This window comes from Narcine bancroftii, chromosome 1 (genome assembly GCF_036971445.1).
Source record: "Narcine bancroftii isolate sNarBan1 chromosome 1, sNarBan1.hap1, whole genome shotgun sequence".
Lineage (NCBI taxonomy): Eukaryota > Metazoa > Chordata > Chondrichthyes > Torpediniformes > Narcinidae > Narcine > Narcine bancroftii.
The window spans coordinates 223273353-223293265 of NC_091469.1; the positions used below are offsets into that span (position 1 = coordinate 223273353).

The 19913-nt window shown below is 40.4% G+C and overlaps 1 protein-coding gene across 3 annotated transcripts in view; it reads right to left on the bottom strand.

Moving 5' to 3' along the window:
- skic3 (SKI3 subunit of superkiller complex) overlaps nucleotides 1-19913 on the bottom strand; it is a 148027-nt gene that overhangs the window by 122708 nt on the left and 5406 nt on the right. For all 3 annotated transcript variants that reach the window (XM_069891764.1, XM_069891773.1, XM_069891783.1), the window contains 3 exons: nucleotides 18417-18510; nucleotides 16365-16508; nucleotides 488-579 (listed from right to left, as the gene is read on the bottom strand). In XM_069891764.1, the coding sequence (XP_069747865.1) occupies nucleotides 488-579; nucleotides 16365-16508; nucleotides 18417-18506 (326 nt within the window). In that variant the 5' untranslated portion in view covers nucleotides 18507-18510. The remainder of the gene's footprint in view (nucleotides 1-487; nucleotides 580-16364; nucleotides 16509-18416; nucleotides 18511-19913) is intronic.

Here is a 19913-nt window from a genome sequence, read left to right on the forward strand (position 1 = left end):
AAGAAGGTATTTGGTATGCTTGCCTTCATCTGCCAAACCATTAGAGTTGCAACATCTCAATCATGTTGCAGCTGTACTTTGATGAGTACAACAGTATTGTATGTAATTCTGGTTACCACACTACAGCAAGGATGTGAGAGCAACACAAAAAGTTCAGAAGAGATCACCAGGATGTTGCCAAGAATGGAGGGCTGCAGGCATCAGACGAGATTGAATAGGCTGAGGGGATAACCGTATAAAATTATGAAGTGCATCGATAGAATCGCCAGGGTCTTTTCCTCAGGGCAAAGCAAATTAGAACAAGAGGGGACAGGTTTAAAGTAAGAGGGGGGAAATTTAAAAGGAGATCTGAGTGTTAAATTTCTCACACCAAGTGAAGTGGCATTCTTTGGCAAATTTATATTCTATTTGTTTCTTAGAATAAGGAAAGACAACAAAATGCATGTAATAAATGAATTTTGAATATATCCAAATAAATTCCAATTACCTTTCATACAGTTCCATTAGCTTCTGGTAAACCCCCAACAGCTCATCCCTGTTATCAGATGTATTATTCTTCTCACCTAAATTTTGTAAACCCTAAAGAAAGTGAAATTGTATTATCATAGAAATCTTCTAATGGAATTTTTATACAAATATAAACAATAGAACTTTAAGAAAATGTACTCACATTGGTATCCCCTCAATATAAATAGGACATTTGTTTGGGAGGGAATGGAGAAGATATGGTGGTTGTCAGGAGGCGGGCCAGATAAAAGGCAAAACAAAATGATAATGAAGTACAAGTATACAATCCTTTATCCAGACATCTAAAATCCGGAAAGCTCCAAAATCTGGCAAATGGGGAGAGAGGAGGCAGCAGGAGTCGGGCGACCAAGGAGGGGGAGACCGGCAGCGCGAGTCGGGCGGCCGAGGAGGGGGAGACTGGCAGCATGAGTCGGGTGGCCGAGGAGGGGGGAGACTGGCAGCGCGAGTCGGGCGGCCGAGGAGGGGGAGACCGGCAGCGCGAGTCGGGCGGCTGAGGAGGGGGAGACCGGCAGCGCGAGTCGGGCGGCCGAGGAGGGGGAGACCGGCAGCGCGAGTCGGGCGGCCGAGGAGGGGGAGACCGGCAGTGCAAGTCGGGCGGCCGAGGAGGCGGAGACCGGCAGCGCGAGTCGGGCGGCCGAGGAGGGGGAGACCAGCAGCGCGAGTCGGGCATTCACCATCTGACTTTATACAAAAAAATCTTCACAAAGAATATAGATCTCATTTTCTGTAATATTAACAGTCAACATTTCTTTGCGAATAACACCATCATTAATCATCACTATCTAAACTGTCCCTGTTCCCAAATGTTGGTTCACTCACATTATTCAATTCTTCGTTGCTAAACATTCAACATTCTATCATCCTTTGCTCCCTCAACATTATATAATAATGTTCCATCATCATTCATTTGAAGAGTAAAAGACTAAACTTTATGAAACATCATTTTTATAGTTCAAAAAGAAAATAAATTCTCTTAAATTTTGGTTGAATTCCCTTACAAATCCTAATATAATAATGTAGGTCAAAATAATAAAATCACACAAGACAAAAGAGAAAATGTCAGAAAGACACAAAAGTGAAGCTGCTGAAAATGTAAAAAAACTTTAAAAGATAATGAAAGAAAAATATGAGCAGCACTCCAATTTTCTTAACAGTTATGGTCCTGTATAATAATAAACATAATACACCATGACAACTTTAATTGAAGTTTATGTCACAATACACAAAATATTAACCACTCTGCGTATCATTTGTAAAGGCACCATGGCAAATGAAAGATGCACAGTTCAAATGTCAGTTAATAGGCAAATTTAGCAGTCTTCCATTTTGTTCTATTATATTAGTGATTTAAGCATCAGGAATGCACAAGGCATTCGGGCCTGGGGCAGCCTTGGGTGTGTAAGGTAAAACATCATGAGATGGGAATGTGTAGGGAGTTACCCTGTACAGGGCTGTAACAAGAAGGGGAGGTGTCCTTGTACTCCTGTTAGGTAAAACATCATGAGATGGGAATGTGCAGGGCTGTAACAAGATGTGAATGCATCCTTGTACTTACAAGATAAGAGAGACATTGATGGATTGAGAGGCAGGAAGCTAGCAGGGAAAGGATAGCAACAGTTTTAGTCATTGGACAAGTAATGATATGATGATGTTCTAAGCACATATCCAAGGGTATAAAAAATCACCATTTTGCTGATAACGGCAGAATGCATTCTCCGACTAACATGTTTAGTCGCAAGTGTTACAATCCGGTAATAAAGAACAAAGAACCCTGATTTCGACTCAGCCTGGTGTTTGTCTCACTCATTCATGAACAAAGCAGACCTAACAGGTGGGGGGGGGGTGGAAAGAGTTCGTGGCTGGGGCAGCCAGGGTGGGGGAGGGGGTACGGGGCTGGGGGGACCGGCGGGGGAGTACGGGCTGGGGCGGCCATCCCTGAGAATCCTGACATTGAAAGCTCTCACCTTTTAAATTTAGCAGGATTTTGTGTGCGTGCGTAAGCCCCATAGTCCCCTGCCGGCCGCCCCAGCCCTGTAGTCCCATGCCAGGGGACTGTCAGGCAGCAGGGAGGGGAGGTGTCTGCAGCGGGGAAGGTGGCTGTCACCATCAGGGAGGGTGGTTGTCAACAGCCTGCCCGCTGCTAGGCACCTGAAAGCTGCTACCAGCTTTGCCTGAGTTGCTTTCAGCTGCAATGGGGAATACTCCGAGCAGGATATTATACCTACTGGAGAAGGGTAAGGTAAGTCGACCTCCTGGCTGGGTACTTCTGTTTCAGATTGCCACCCGACAGCCACACAGGAGTACAATGTGCAGCTTTACAGTCGGGTATTGTAGCCATCTGAAAGTGCCTAGTGATAGAGGTTGTGGCTTTGGGAACTGTCATCAAGACACCTTGGTGAATTGCTGGATTAGATGTCATATTACAAACACAAATGGATTTTTTTCAGTTCAGAAGAAATCTGGTTCCAATTGAAAATTCCCTAAATGCTCATCTTCTTTGTGAATAACATCACCAATTTGCTTCATGAGAAATAGTCGAAAAGATTTTGAGTAAATGACAGATAACACTTTTTATTTGATGAATCGTTTATTTTAACAAATACATTTTCAAGTTCCTTCACCAAATATCAGGTAATCAGTGTAGAATATTAATAACTAATTCACCAGCTGTTTCAGATAGAAAGAAAATTTCTAACAATTTTTTAAAATTGAGCCATAGGGCAGTTAGTGCAATGCTTTACAATGCCAGTAATCAGGACTGGACCGGGATTTGAATCCCACGTTGTCTGTAAGGAGTTTGTATGTTCTCCCCAGGGCCTCTGGTTTCCTTACAACATTCAAAATGTTCTGGGGGTATAGGTTAATGTATAGGTATAGGTAAATTGGGCGGCATGGGCTGAAATGGCCTGTTACCATGCTCTATGTCTAAATTTAAATTTAAAATTGCAATGAAGCAGGAAGTTATTTATTTGACAGAGTCAATCTTGATTGGTACTGTGGCGGGTGGGGGGAAGGAGAGAGAAAGAGATCCATTGAATTTAGAGAATATCTACTGTGCATCTTTGCTCATTTTGGAAAATCTATCACAAGACTAATAGAGGACAAAATTAAAATTAGGCTGAATTATTTAAAAGTGAGTGCTCCAGATGAGTTAACTGCAGGATTCAGCATTAATTCCACAGATAGGAAGTAAAAGGTTCAACTTGATAAACTAGTATATTCACTAACAAGCAATTTAGACACAGTCAGAGATTAGCGCAATCAAATATTGATGCATAGCTATGCGTCTTAATTAAATGACCTGTCAACTTTGTTTCAAGAGGCAACTCCCATGGTCACAGATAAAAGGATAAATTCCCAACAGTTTCCAAATTTGACTGACAATTATTTAATAGGATCCATGAAGAAACAGAAAACATAGCTCATACTCTTTTTTCTTTGGCTTGGCTTCGCGGACGAAGATTTATGGAGGGGGTAAAAAGTCCACGTCAGCTGCAGGCTCGTTTGTGGCTGACCAGTCCGATGCGGGACAGGCAGACACGATTGCAGCGGTTGCAAGGGAAAATTGGTTGGTTGGGGTTGGGTGTTGGGTTTTTCCTCCTTTGCCTTTTGTCAGTGAGGTGGGCTCTGCGGTCTTCTTCAAAGGAGGCTGCTGCCCGCCAAACTGTGAGGCGCCAAGATGCACGGTTTGAGGCGTTATCAGCCCACTGGCGGTGGTCAATGTGGCAGGCACTAAGAGATTTCTTTAGGCAGTCCTTGTACCTTTTCTTTGGTGCACCTCTGTCACGGTGGCCAGTGGAGAGCTCGCCATATAATACGATCTTGGGAAGGCGATGGTCCTCCATTCTGGAGACGTGACCCATCCAGCGCAGCTGGATCTTCAGCAGCGTGGACTCGATGCTATCGACCTCTGCCATCTCGAGTACCTCGACGTTAGGGGTGTGAGCGCTCCAATGGATGTTGAGGATGGAGCGGAGACAACGCTGGTGGAAGCGTTCTAGGAGCCGTAGGCGGTGCCGGTAGAGGACCCATGATTCGGAGCCGAACAGGAGTGTGGGTATGACAACGGCTCTGTATACGCTTATCTTTGTGAGGTTTTTCAGTTGGTTGTTTTTCCAGACTCTTTTGTGTAGTCTTCCAAAGGCGCTATTTGCCTTGGCGAGTCTGTTGTCTATCTCATTGTCGATCCTTGCATCTGATGAAATGGTGCAGCCGAGATAGGTAAACTGGTTGACCGTTTTGAGTTTTGTGTGCCCGATGGAGATGTGGGGGGGCTGGTAGTCATGGTGGGGAGCTGGCTGATGGAGGACCTCAGTTTTCTTCAGGCTGACTTCCAGGCCAAACATTTTGGCAGTTTTCGCAAAGCAGGACGTCAAGCGCTGAAGAGCTGGCTCTGAATGGGCAACTAAAGCGGCATCATCTGCAAAGAGTAGTTCACGGACAAGTTTCTCTTGTGTCTTGGTGTGAGCTTGCAGGCGCCTCAGATTGAAGAGACTGCCATCCGTGCGGTACCGGATGTAAACAGCTTCTTCATTGTTGGGGTCTTTCATGGCTTGGTTCAGCATCATGCTGAAGAAGATTGAAAAGAGGGTTGGTGCGAGAACACAGCCTTGCTTCACGCCATTGTTAATGGAGAAGGGTTCAGAGAGCTCATTGCTGTATCTGACCCGACCTTGTTGGTTTTCGTGCAGTTGGATAATCATGTTGAGGAACTTTGGGGGACATCCGATGCGCTCTAGTATTTGCCAAAGCCCTTTCCTGCTCACGGTGTCGAAGGCTTTGGTGAGGTCAACAAAGGTGATGTTACAGAGCTCATACAGAGCTATGTTATTTATCATGAAGACAAAAAGACAGACAATTATCAATATGTGGTTAGAAACTGCTTTCATTAGCAAAAGTACCAGAAGATAAAGCACCAAGTTGGAATGCACTTATGCTCACATGTGTCAGAAGACCAAAAGACATAGAAGCAGCTGTGGGGCATTTAGCTAATCAAGTCTGCCTTGCCAGTTATTTTCCCTCAGCCCTACTGACTGGCCTTCTCCGCATAACCTTTCATATCCTGGATAATCAAAAACCTTATCAATGTCTGCATAAATACACCGAATGACCTGGCCTCCACAAACACCTGTGGCAACAAACTCACCACCCTCAGGCAAAAGAAATTCTTCTGCATTTCTGCAGTGGATGCCCTGCATTCCTGAAGTGCCCTCTTGTCTCAAACTCTCCCACTATGGGAAACATCCCTTCTACACCTACCCTGTCCATGCCTTTCAACATTCAAAATGTTTCAATGAGATCCCCTAATTCTCCTAAATTCCAACAAGTACAAGTCAAGAACAGACAAACATTGATATTGTCAGTTATATGATAAAATTGTTATATGATAACCCTTTCATTTCTCGAATCATCCTCGTGAACCTCCTCTGAACACTCTCCAACATGAGCACATCCTTTCTTAAAATGAAGAGCCCAAAACTGCTCACAATACTCCAAGTAAGGTCTCACCAGTACCTGAATATCACATTCCTGGTCTTGTATTCTATTCCTCTTGAAATGATTGCCAGCATTGTATTTGCCTTCTTCACCACCAACTCAACATGCAAGTTTACCTTCAGGCTCTCTTACAGGAGGATTTCCAAGACCCTTTGCATCTGGGTACTTTCAATTTTCTCCCCATTTAGAAAATAGTCAGCCCGTTTATTTTTTCTACCAATGTCCATAACCATATACTTTCCAACCTGGTATTATATTTGCCACTTCTCTGCCCCTTCTCCTAATCAAAATCCTTCTGCAGCCTCCCTGCTTCCTCAACACTACCTTCAAACCATCTGCAAATACTCCCCCTCCCACCCCCCCCCCCCCCACCACTAGCAAATGGCAGCCAACCAGAATAATTCCCTGTATTCCGACTCTCCGGTTCCTGCCAATCAGCCAAGCATCATGCGTATGTTTCCAGTTATACCATGAGCTCTTATTTTATTAAGTAGTCTCATGTGTGACACCATGTCAAATGACTTCTGAAAATCCAAATGCACAGCATCTTCTTTATCTAGCCTGCTTGTCACTTCTAAGAATTCCAATATGTTTGCCAAGAAACAAGGCTGGCTTTGGCCAATCCTGTTATGTGGCTCCAAGTACTCTGTAAGCTCCTCGACAATTGACAACATCATGTTCCCAACTACTGATGTCATGCTAACTAGTTTATCATTTCCTTTCTGCTGCCACCTGCCCTTCTTGAATATATTCTATTATTATTTATCCAGCATCATTTTCTACTGGTCCCCTTATCCACTCTAATTTCACAATAAATTTTGCTTCTTTGTATGCCCTCTCTTTTGCTTTTATGTTGGCTTTGACTTCCCTTGTCAGCCACAGTTGTGACATTTTTCCATTCAAACATTACCTCTTTTTTGGATATATTTATCTTGCACCTTTCTCATTTCTTGCAATAAACTCCATCCATTATTGTTCTTCCTTACGAGTGTCCCCTTCAAAATCTACTTTGGCCAGTTCCTCGCTCATGTCACTAATTCCTTTACTCAATTGCAGTGGTTCTCAACCTTTTCTTTCTATTTACAATCCTCTTTAAGTAATCCCTATGCCATAAGTGCTCTGTGATTAGTAAGGAATTGCTTAAGGTGGTATGTGAGTGGGAAGGTTGAGAGTCACTACTTTAGACCCAATTGTTACTGAAATACTTTGCTTAAGAAAAATTGTCATTGGCCCATTTCCTTTGGAGTTATGAAACCGTTCACATAACGAGTCAATTAGGTTCAATTAAAAAAGTGATTTTCAAACTTTTTCTTTCCACCCACATACCACCTTATGCAATCCCTTACTAATCATAGAGCACCTATGGCATAGGAAATACTTAAAGTGGTATGTGTGTGGAAAGAAAAAGGTTGAGGAACACTGCTCTACTAACAATTTTTTTTTTCTTTGGCTTGGCTTTGCGGACGAAGATTTATGGAGGGGGTAAAAAGTCCACGTCAGCTGCAGGCTCGTTTGTGGCTGACCAGTCCGATGCGGGACAGGCAGACACGATTGCAGCGGTTGCAAGGGAAAATTGGTTGGTTGGGGAACACTTCTTGTTAAATCTCAAATAGAACACAATCATATTGTAATCACTGCCTCCTAATGGTTCTTTTACTCTCAGCTCCCTAATGACCTCTGGTGCATTACACAACACCCAATCCAGTGCAGCTGAAGTCCCATCAACAAGCTGCTCTAAAAAGCTATTTCACAGACTTTATACAAATTCTCTCTCTTGAGATCCAACCTGGTTTTCCCAATCCACTTGTATGTTTAAATCCCCCATGATGACCATAATATTGCCCTTCTGACAAGTCTTTTCTATTTGCTATTGCAATTTGTTGTCACATCCTGACTACTGTTTGGAGGTCAAATTATAACTGTCAAGTGTCTTTTTACCCTTGCCATTTCTTAATTCAATCCTCAATGCTTCTATATCTTCTGATCCAATGTCACCTCTTGCTAACAAATTAATGTTCTTCCTTACCAACAGATACACTCCACCCCCTCTTCTTACCTGCCTGTTCTTTCCATACATTGTGTACCCTTGAACAATCAGCTCCCAGTGACATCCAACCTTTAGCCATGACTCTGTAATTGCCACAACATCATATCTGTGTATCTTAACTACAAGATCATCCACTTTATGCACTCATTACTTTATTTTTTAAACTGTGACTCATCCCAATGTGGTGATTTTGCCCTATCTGCCTATCCTTACACATAAACTCCCTTACTAACTACCCACCTCACTTTGGCTCTCATCTGCCTGCTAATATAATTTAAACCCCAAACAGCATCAGCAAACTTCCCTGCAAGCATATTGGTTCCCCTCCAGTTCATGTGCAGGCCGTCCCATTTATACAGGTTGCCCTTTCCCCAGAAAAGGTTCCAGTGATCCAAGAACTTGAAACCCTGCCCCATCTCTTCAGCACTCATTTATCTGCACTATCTTACTGTTCTGACCTTCCCCCAACTCGTGGCATTGGAGGTAATCCAGAGAAACCACCCTGGAAGTCTTGCTCTTTTTTTTTATATATTTTTTTTAAATTTTTCACACTATGAACCATATCAACCAAAATATGTACAAACGTTTCGCATTAAATTTACACAGTGGTCTTTTCTCCCCCTTTTTTTCACTTTCCCTCCCTCCCCTCTACCCACCCCCCCTCCAAAACCCATAAATGTTCAACATATACAATACAATAAAACCATAAAATATCATCACACAAGGGAAAATAAACAAGAAAAATGTATCATCTATTTATTACACACCGAATCTAGTCGTTTTGTCTTCTTATCATTTTCATTCTCATTTGAGGGGATGGAGATCGTAGGCAAGCTCTCTCTGATATGTTCCATGTATGGTTCCCAAATTTGTTCAAATATTGTGACTTTATTTTTTAAATTATGTGTTATTTTTTCCAATGGAATATATGTGGTGAATGTCTGCCAAGCTCCCTGTCTCCCCTCTGGCAAGCCTTGCTGTACTAACATTGGCTGTGCATTATCTCAACTGTTAAGGACACTCCCCTTGGATATAATTGTATAAGCATCTATTGTCTTTCATTATTGTACCATGAGTTTCTGTTAATAAATGCCATGATTATTGTTTGACCACCTCGTCTTTGTCTATTTTATCAACTGGCATTTCAATTTTATTAGCAGAGATGGATGCAGCACTCAAGCCAGAGGGGGTGATAATCGACCAGTCTGTCCCGAGGGACAGAGAAATTTTCAACCACTGGATTGCTTGTTTCGATTACTACATGGCTCAAAACAACTTGGTCAATGAGGCGATACAGTGAGGCCACCTGAACTCTCTGCTGGGTGAGGTCCCTTTCGCCGTAACACAAGGAGCTCCCACTCTGGCTACAGCCTGGGAACGTCTGACTGCTTACTATGCAGGGCCACAGAATGTGGTGCTTGCTCGTCACTAGTTGCTGACTGGACGCCAGAAACCCGGGGAAAGTGATGCTGCCTATGCACTGGCCCTCGACTCACTGGCAAATGAATGTGATGTCAGGGTAGTCAACGTGCAACAACACCACAATGCCTTGAAGCTGGATGCTTTAGTCAATGGGATTGACTCCAGATACATCCGACAGAGGCTGCTGGAGACAGAGCCCTTAACCTACGACTGGGCAGTCACTCTAGCCAAAACACTGAGAAGTGCCATGCGGTCCAGTGAAATGCTAGAAGCCAAAAAGGAAACATCCAGGAGTGCTGGAACCCCGAAGGAAAGAAAAAGGCGAACTCCTGAAAAATGCTACTTCTGTGATAAGAGCTGGCACCCCAGACAGAAGTGCCTGGCTTGATTTGCTACCTGCAACTATTGTTGGAAACTCGGCCACTTTACTAAAGCGTGTAAGGCGAAAAGTACTCCCACTGATAAGAAGAGAACCACCAAGAAAATGCGTCCTGGAGCTGCAAGAATGAAAGACAATAGATGATATACAGTTATACCCAAGGGGAGTGTCCTTAACAGTAGAGATAATGTACAGCCAATGTTAGTACAGCAAGGCTCGCTAGAGGGGAGACAGGCAACTTGCCAGACATTCACCACAGTCTCCCCCCAGCAGAAGAAGGGTTAAAATCAAAAGGACAGCTGCTAGGAAAGACTGAAGTAAGTAATACATGGATACCATGTTTGGCCTGGAGATATTCTAACAGTCAAAATACGCCAGTATCTAGCAAGCAATCGAAATATAATTAGATGTTTTATAAATATGTCAGCCTATCAGGTTGTTTACGAATTCTGGTGCTTCGTCTCAAAACGATTGCATCCTTGCGAACTGGTACAGGTCCTGGGTCTGTAGTGAGGGAAGGGCTGGTTTCTGGACCCACTCCAGAATCACCAGCGTGAGACAGTGGAGCCTCAGCATGGCCATCTGAAAGCTTACTAGGGGTCACAGGTGAGTCCAACCTCTCAGGCTCACTCCGAGTAGGGGTGCGAGGAAGGGGCAAACCAGGCAAGGCCAGACCTCTTAGGGGTACAATGTGAGTACTCCCAGCTGGGAATTTAACATTGTTGGGGTTAGTATTCAGTAGCTGAACTGGTTGGACTAGGGGGTCTGTTTTACGTGCCTGAGCGTGGCTCTTCAGCAGCACAGTTCCAGGCTCAGATAAACAGGCTGGCCAGTCCATCACAGTTCCTGATTTCCTAAGAAAGGCAAACATACATTCATGAGGTGTTTGATTTATTGCAGTACACAATAAAGACCGAAAAGAATGTAGTGCCTCAGGAAGCACCTCCTGCCACCAGGCAACAGGGTAACCATGTGTTTTTAAAGCAAGATTAACAGTCTTCCAGACTGTAGCATTAGCCCTTTCAACCTGCCCATTGCCCTGCAGGTTGTAGCTCGTGGTACGGCTGGTAGCAATCCCCTTTCGTAGCAGGGCTCGCCACAGTTCAGCGCTCATGAATGCTGAGCCTCTATCGGTATGAATGTAACTGGAAAAAACAAAAATGCTGAAAATTCTGTCAAGTGACTTAATGACAGGCGCTGACGAGACATCAGGGCAGGGTATTGCAAAGGGAAACCTGGAATATTCGTCAATTACAGTAAGGAAATATACATTTTTGTTATTGGAAGGTAACATCCCTTTAAAATCGAAGTTAATCCTCTCAAAAGGTCACGTTGCCTTGATGAGAGTGGCCTCTGGAGCTCTAAAGTATTGCAGTTTGCATTCTGTGCAAACAGGACAGCTTTTAGTCAGTTTCTTGACTTCTTCCAGAGAGTAAGGAAGGTTGTTAGCCCTTATGTAGTGGAAGAATATCGTGACTCCTGGGTGGCACAGTCTGCTACAGATCTCTTTTAGCCCCTCCAGCTGAGCACCAGCAGCAGATCGTGACAATGCGTCAGAGGGATCATTTAACCTGCCCGGTCTGTACTGGATCTCATAATTATAAGTTGAGAGTTCTATTCGCCAGCGTGCCATCTTATTGTTCTTAATTTTACTTCTGTGTTTAGTACTGAACATGTAGGCTACAGGTTTCTGATCAGTGACAAGAGTAAATTTTCTGTCGGCTAGAAAGTGTCTCCAGTAGCGAACAACTTCAATAATAGCCTGGGCTTCTTTATCAATGGCAAGATGTTTAAGTTCAGGTCCGCGTAACGTGAGGGATAAGAATGCCACAGCCCTGCCCTTTTGATTAAGGGTTCCTGCCAAGGGAGAATCTGAGGCATCAGTTTTCACTTGGAATGGGACATCCTCGTCAATGGACGAGAGTGCAGATTTGGCAATATCAGCTTTAATTCTCTCGAAAGCCTTCAAGGCCATTGGAGAGAGAGGAAAAGATTTAGTGTCAAACAGAGGGCGTGCCTTCGTTGCGTAGTCCCGAACCCATTTGCAGTAGTAGGAAAAGAATCCCATACACCTCTGAAACACTGACACACTATTAGTGACTCCAAAAGGTACCCTTTTAAACTGGTATAACTACCCCATCAGCCTCAAAGGCTGAATAGGGTTGTCTACTTCATCAACTGGCACTTCAATACATTTATTCATTTCCATGTACCATTGCTGTATACTCATGCTCTCTTCCATTTTCCAAGTTAACATACATTTTTTTTGCTATCGCTAAGTCTATCATAATGAATTTTTTTTTGCACTTTATCCAATTTGAGGCCTTATTCTCTACTTCTTATGTTACAAAAGAAATATCTCTGGTTTTTTTGGCATGTTATTTTTTGTAATTTTATTCTGTATCTGATTTAATTCTTCCCAAAACATATTTACTTTCGTACATGTCCAAGTTGCATGTAATGTTGTTCTCATTTCCTTCTTACAGTGAAAACAACTATCCGATAATGTTGAATCCCATTTTTTACAATTTTTGAGGGGTAATATATACCCTGTGTTACCAATTATACTGTATCATGCATAACCTTGTGTTTATTGTATTCTTCATAGTTCCAGAACATAACTTTTCCCATACTTCATTTTTTATGTTTAGATCTTTTTCCCACTTCTGCTTAGGTTTATAGTTTATTTCATTTTCCTTATCTTGCAACTTAATGTACATGTTGGTTATAAATCTTTTAATTATCATTGTGTCTGTAATCACGTATTCAAAGCTGATTCCTTCAGGTAATCTCAAGCTGATTCCCAATTTATCCTTTAAATAAGCTTTCAATTGATGATATGCAAACATTGTACCATGAGTTATTCAATATTTGTACTTCAACTGTTCAAATGTTAATAAATTATTTCCCAAAAAACAATTTTCTATTCTTTTGATTCCTTTTCTCTCCCATTCTCTAAAGGAAAGGTTGTCTATTATAAAAGGGATTAGCAGATTTTGCGTCAATAGTAATTTTGCTATTTGATAATTTGTTTTTTTCCTTTCTAAGTGGATCTTCTTCCATGTATTAAGTAAATGATGCAGTACTGGTGAGTTTTTATATTGCACCAGCTTTTCATCCCACTTATAAAGTATATGTTCCAGTACCTTTTCCCCTATTTTATCTAGTTTTATCTTAGTCCAGTCTGGTTTTTCCCTTGATTGGTAAAAATCTGATAAATACCTTAATTGTGCGGCTCTGTAATAATTTCTAAAATTTGGTAACTTCAAACCACCTTGATTATACCTTTCTGCTAATTTATCTAACGCTACCCTTGGATTCCTCCCTTTCCTCAAGAACTTCCTTATTATTCTCTTTCATTCCTTAAAGAATTTTTCTGTTAAAGGAATTGGTAATGTTTGAAGTAAGTATTGTATCCTTGGGAACACTCTCATTTTAATGCAGTTTACCCTCCCTATCAACGTTAGCGGTAATTCTTTCCAATGTTCTAAGTCTTCCTGAAATTTCTTTATTCGTGGCTAATAATTTAGTTTGTACAAGTGGCTTAAGTTATTATCTAACGTGATCCCTCGGTATCGGATTGCTTGTGCTTGCCATTTAACTGGTGATTCTTTTTAAAATTCTGTTTAGTCTGCGTTACTCATTGGGATCACTTCACTTTTATTTGCGTTGATCTTGTACCCCGATATTTCTCCATATTCCTTCAATTTCTTATGTAATTCTTTTACTGATACCTCTGGTTCTGTTAGGTATACTATGATGTCATCTGGAAATAAGCTGATTTTATACTCATCCTCCTTTATTTCTTAATAAATCCAGTTTGATCTTGTTTTACTATTTTAGGTACACATCGGCCAATCTGTTTGCTAATAATTTCACTATTATCTTATAGTCTGAGTTAAGTAGAGATATTGGTCTATATGATGCTGGTGTTAATGCTGGTGTTAATATATCTTGTACTTCCTCTAATTCAAATGGTTTTATTAGTTTGTTTTGTTCCTCTTCTTGCAATTTCGGCAGTTCAATTTTAGCTAAAAATTCCTCTATTTTATCATCTTTCCCCTCATTCTCAGTTTGATACAATTGTTCATAAAGTTACTTAAAATTTTCATTAATCTTTGTTGGACTATACGTAATTTGTTTGTCCTTTTTCCTTGATGCCAGTATCATTCTTTTAGCTTGTTCAGTTTTAAGTTGCCAGGCTAATATTTTATGTGTTTTTTCTCCCAGTTCGTAATATATTTGCTTTGTTTTCATTATGTTCTTCTCCACCTTGTACGTGTGTAATGTTTCGTATTTAATTTTTTTGTCTGCCAATTCTCTCCTTTTCGTTATATCATCCATTTTTACTAATTCCTTTTCTGTACTTACTATCTCCCTTTCCAACTGCTATTTCCCGATTGTAATCCTTTTTCATCTTAGTCACATAACTTATGATCTGCCCTCTAATGAAGGCTTTCATTGCGTCCCATAATATAAATTTGTCTTTGACTGATCCTGTGTTTATTTCAAAATACGTTTTAATTTGGCGTTCAATAAACTCCCTAAATTCCTGTCTTTAAGTAGCATGGAGTTTAACCTCCATCTATATGTTCTTGGTGGGATGTCCTCCAGTTCTATTGCTAATAATAGGGGTGAATGATCTGATAGTAGTCTAGCTTTATACTCAGTTTTCCTAACTCTCCCTTGAATATGGGCTGACAACAAAAACATATCAATCCTTGAATATGTTTTGTGCCTACTCGAATAATATGAAAATTCTTTCTCTCTTGGGTGTTGCCTCCTCCATATATCCACAAGTTTCATTTCCTGCATTGATTTAACCATAAATTTGGCTACTTTATTCTTTTTACTTGTCTTTTGTCCAGTTTTATCCAACAGAAGTCTTGCTCTTCAGCCCAACTTCCTAAACCTACTTTGCAGGACCTCTACCCCATTCCTGCCTCTGTCATTAGCACCAATATGTGCTGCGACTTCCGAGTCCTCCCCTTAAGTATATTTTGCACCCACTCAGACATCCCATACCTGAGCACCCAGGAGGCAACAAAATATCCTGGAGTCTCTTTTTCAGGCACAGTATCTCCGAGCTGTTCCCCTAACTATCAAGTCCCCTATGAACATTACTCTACCTAACTTCACCCTTCCCTTCTGAGGCTCAGAGCTGACCAAAATGCTGTTGGTCTGGCTTCTCCATACTCAGTACGCAGTGCTGCACACGCGCACTGCCTGTCTGTTCCCTTTCCCTCTCCTGACTGTGACCCAACTCCCTCCTTCCTGCCTTCTAGATGTGATCACGTCCCTCTAACTCCTGTCTATCAACCCCTCAGCCTATCAAATGGTCTGGAGTTTATCCAACTCCAGCTCCATTTCCATAATTCTGTTTACAAGAAGCTGTGGTTGGATGCACTTCTAGCAGATTAAGTCATCAGGGACATTGTGGCTTCCCTGACTATGCACATTCTGGAAGGAGCATATCCTTGCCCAGGATGCTATTCCCTCTATTTATGAAAATGAAAAAAAAGTTATAAACAACTGTCCTCAGCTATGGCTCCTTTCAGAACCCTTTTGTTCCTCAACATGGTTGTCCTTACCTCAACTCGTGCTCCACTACATCAACTTCTGCTCGCTGAAGCATCACAAGCCAAAATCTCAAAGCCCCACTCCTACACTGCTCACTCTACTGTTCCACTCTGCTTGATCTACCCTTCCTTGTATTAGCTATAGCTAATTAGCCAATGGACAAATTTAAACAAACACAACTTATGACGGTGTTTTTGAAATGCTCCTCTTCTCATTCACAGTCCCCAATAAGATTTGTAAAGCCCAACATTACTTACTTGCACCCAAAACAATGGCTTGATTTTTCTTTAGATTTTTGGTGAACCACTCTAATTTGATACCTTTGTAAGTAATACATATACTCTTAAACTCATCCACTTGCTCCTGTTGCAGAAATATCAGCCATAACCTAGATGTTTTACCACTGTCCCATTAAAATTCATGCCATTTTCACTTATTTCCTATCATTGCAATCTCCACCCATTCCAAATTATATATGTAAACAAAATAACAACAGAACAAAAGAGAACATTGTCAAATAAAAGTAGTGAGACAAAACTGAAGGAAAACACAAACAAGGGATATGTACTAGAGTATAATCTAGCTGACAATTTCAAGTGGCCATTTGGAATAACTCAAGAAATTTTGCAATTAAATTTCATAAAATGTTTTTGTTGAAGCAATAACCCCATAAATTCACCTCAAAGTTTATTAAATGTAATTTGAGCCTACATTTACCACATCAGGTAACAAACTAAACTACATCATTTTCTATAAATTTAGCACTTTTGATCTCACTGTAACAAAAATGAAAGTAGTTGAGCAACAGGAAATATGATAAAACTTAAAGCTTGATATAATTTTATTCAAAGCATTTTTGAATTACAGGATCATGCTCATTTATTTGTAAAGACGATTAAATTACTAATATACCTGCCATGCCAGCAATTGGTCTGGGTCAAGTTCGGTTGCTTTTTTATATGCAGTCTTCGCCTGATCAGGCTGTTCCAACTCTGTTGCAGCAACTCCAATAAAAACCCAAGCATTGTAGTTATTCTTGTCTTGTTTCAACACCATCTGCACAATAAGAAAATTATAGATCAAATGTTGGAATTAGCCCCAGTAGAAATCTGATGGTATTCTTACAGAAAAATGGTAGGATCTAAAATTAGCTTTTTGCACTTTAAATGAGTCCATAAGCAAATTATAAAACTATCTAATACCCAACACAGTCATTTTCAACAGGACCAATTGCCCTCTATGGGGGTTTTAAGGGGGCCATGGACTGAAATCCTTAATAAGGGAGGCCCCCAAGGTGTATAAATGGCATGGAAACTGAACAGATTAAACATTTTTGGGGGAAGGAAAGGGCTTTACTGCTAGGCTTTGCTGTATAGTTTCTGAATAACTCGTGATTTTTTTTCCATGGTTGGGGGCATTTGGAGACAGCCAAGAATGATCTGGATAAATGCAGGAACTTAATATTTTCAGAGCATTCCTTGCTTCAACATGATTGTGTTTGTCAGACATGGAACCAGCTTTGGCTATGAATTTCCTCCCTCATATATTTTCTCTTTTGTTCTATCACCTCCAATTCCAGGAAAATAGCATGCAGGCCAAAACGTTTTGCTCCACATTTCTCACATCTGAAAACAAACTCATTCTGCTTCGGGTTGTTGTGGCAGACAGTGAATGCATGTCTCCATCTGCTAGCTTTCATTGAAGTAGTATTGTTCATTATTTTCCATAAAATTTAAGCCGATTTTCGAGCTAATCCTTGTAAAAAGTGCTTTAGTTTTGTAATAGTTTTTTTTGTTATTTCAGAAATAATTTTATTTATGTGTTCCTTGGCAAAAAAGTGTCGGCAGTATTCGGTGGAATACTTATCGTATGGTTTCATTACATCTCCACAAAACCCTTCTGTGCCAATGTGTTTCACTTGTTTGAATACATTTTAAGACGAAAGCATCAGAATAAGCAAGTTAAAACAACATTTGGAGGCTGTACATAAAGAGAAGATAAACAGTTGGATTACTTCAAAACCCATTGAAATAACTTTGAGAGAAGGCCAATGCTCAAACAGATGATTACTGAAACATCACAGAAATTAGAGAAGGGTCTTCTTGCAAGATAAGTGAAATGATTGCTAAAAGTGGAAATGCTTATAACATCACTGAGTCATTTATTTTGCCTTTCATATCTATAATAATATCTGACATCATGAACTTAAATGTGAAACAAAGAATTCAGCCAATTCCACTTTTTTCTAGGAGGACATTTAAATGCTTTGCTTTCAATTGTCATACAATCCATAAACTGTGTAAAATCACATCAACTTCAGGATTATTTATTTTGGCAGCTACGTTAATTTTTCCAGATGCTGCTGCTGTTTACTGAGGTGAGGTCCAAAAGAAATAGTCTTCATTGCTTTCTTACACTCTGGGACACAACTGTTTGAACCTTGAAGAAGGGTTCAAGCCCAAAACGTCAATTATAGATCTTTACCTCCTATGGACGCTGCAAGACCTGCCAGGTTCCTCAAGCATTTACGCAATATCTTCGGCAAACTCAATTTATTGATCAAGACCTTGCAACTGACATTATGGCATGATAACCACGCATACCTTCACTTTACAAAATTATATTTGATGCAACTTTTATCCTCCATCTTACACATACAGTATTCACCCATCTGCAGCCAGCCTGTGCTCCTCCCTCTCCATCCTTTTATTCAGATTTGTTCCTGCTTCTTGCTATTCCTGATGAAGGGTTTCAGTCTGAAACATTGACTATCTATTGCCTCCCATGGATGCTTCTGGAACTGCTGAGTTGGTCCAGCATCTGCACTCTCTCGTTTACCTTTGCTTTGATAATGTTTTTAGAAAACACATTGTGACAAAACAATATTGTACAACTTCCAATGCTGAAATGACATACACAAGCAATATTCAAGTGGACCAGACTAAAAAAAATGTGACAATGTACCTTGCAATGTTTAAGTGCCTCTTTATATTCTCTTTTTCTTATAGCTTCCCTTGCATTTTTCAAAGTGGCCTTAATTTCTTTACTAGACATTTTCCTACGAAATAGAACAGAAAAATTAGATTACGACAAACATAAATATAATAAATATTTTATGTGTTTCAATTTTATGACTATTTTCTTTAACAACACAACTATTTTGGAAGAGTTAGCAAGAAAGGGAAGAGGTTACTGGTGGTATGAAAGAGAGACATTCCCTGGAGCACTAAACTGCTCAATGCTTCAAAAGGCCCACTGACTACTCTCCTAAACCTGTGGATTGGAAACTCAAATGCACAGAAACACAGAAGGCTGTAGAAAGTGGCAAACATAGCAAAACCCATCATGAGGACAGATCTCCTGTCCATTCAGATCATCTAAGCGAGGCGCTGCCTCAAGAAATCCGTCATCACAAAGGATCACCATCAGCCTGGTCACAATCCCTTCCTGGTGTTACCTTCATGTGGAAGGGAACAGAAGTCTAAAGTCCAGGTCTAGGTTCAAGACCCACAGCTATCAATCTCTTGAAATGCTACAAACTACCCTAATCGTAAACCAGGATCACCAAAAAACCTGTTAGCACTATTGAATTTTTTTTAAAAATAAATTAAATTGTGAGGATTTATCTATGCTTTTATATTTAGTTTATTTTGTTTCATAGAACATTACAGTAACTTAATTTGTATAATTGTTGCTGTATTTTGCAAACCTGTGCGGCTGCAGCAAATCAGAATTTTGGTGCATCTATACATTCTACTTATGTGTTTAATAATAAACTCTCATATCAGGCAACAAAGATAGCAATTCTTTTCTCAATTTAACTCTACTGGTAAGTTACTGTACACGGAGACAAAGCTGTTAAGATCAATTATAATCTAACCGAGGCTGAGACCAAATCTCAATGAACAAATCATAAAATCATGCATTCGATTCTCACTCCAAAAACTGGAGCACAATATATAGGTTAACGATAGAGATATGATTTTACCTGAAATGACTAAATTTGAGACTTTTCTTCTGAAGGTACCAGAGAAGGGTTATATTTCATCTATGTATCAAATATTACAGGATGGTATGGATAAAAAGGGTTGGGATAAATCTAAGTAAATGGGAAGTGGATATTGGTTTTATTTTTTCCGAGGATGATTGGTTAGATATTTGTTATGATAGTGTAACTAGACTGATAAATGCACGTTATGCAATGATTAATTATAATTTTTTACATTAATTATACTTAACACCTGAAAAACTAAAAAAGTATGGTTTTCATGAATCAGATTTGTGTTTTAGATGTGGTAATTCTGTTGGAACTTTTTTTCATGCTGTCTGGTCACGTACATATATACAATCCATTTGGAAGAAAATTCAATTGTTTTTAGAATACCTGTATAAGATTAAAATACCTTTAGATCCGACAGTATTTTTATTGGGTAGTTTGCAACCTCTGAAAGGTTTGGGATT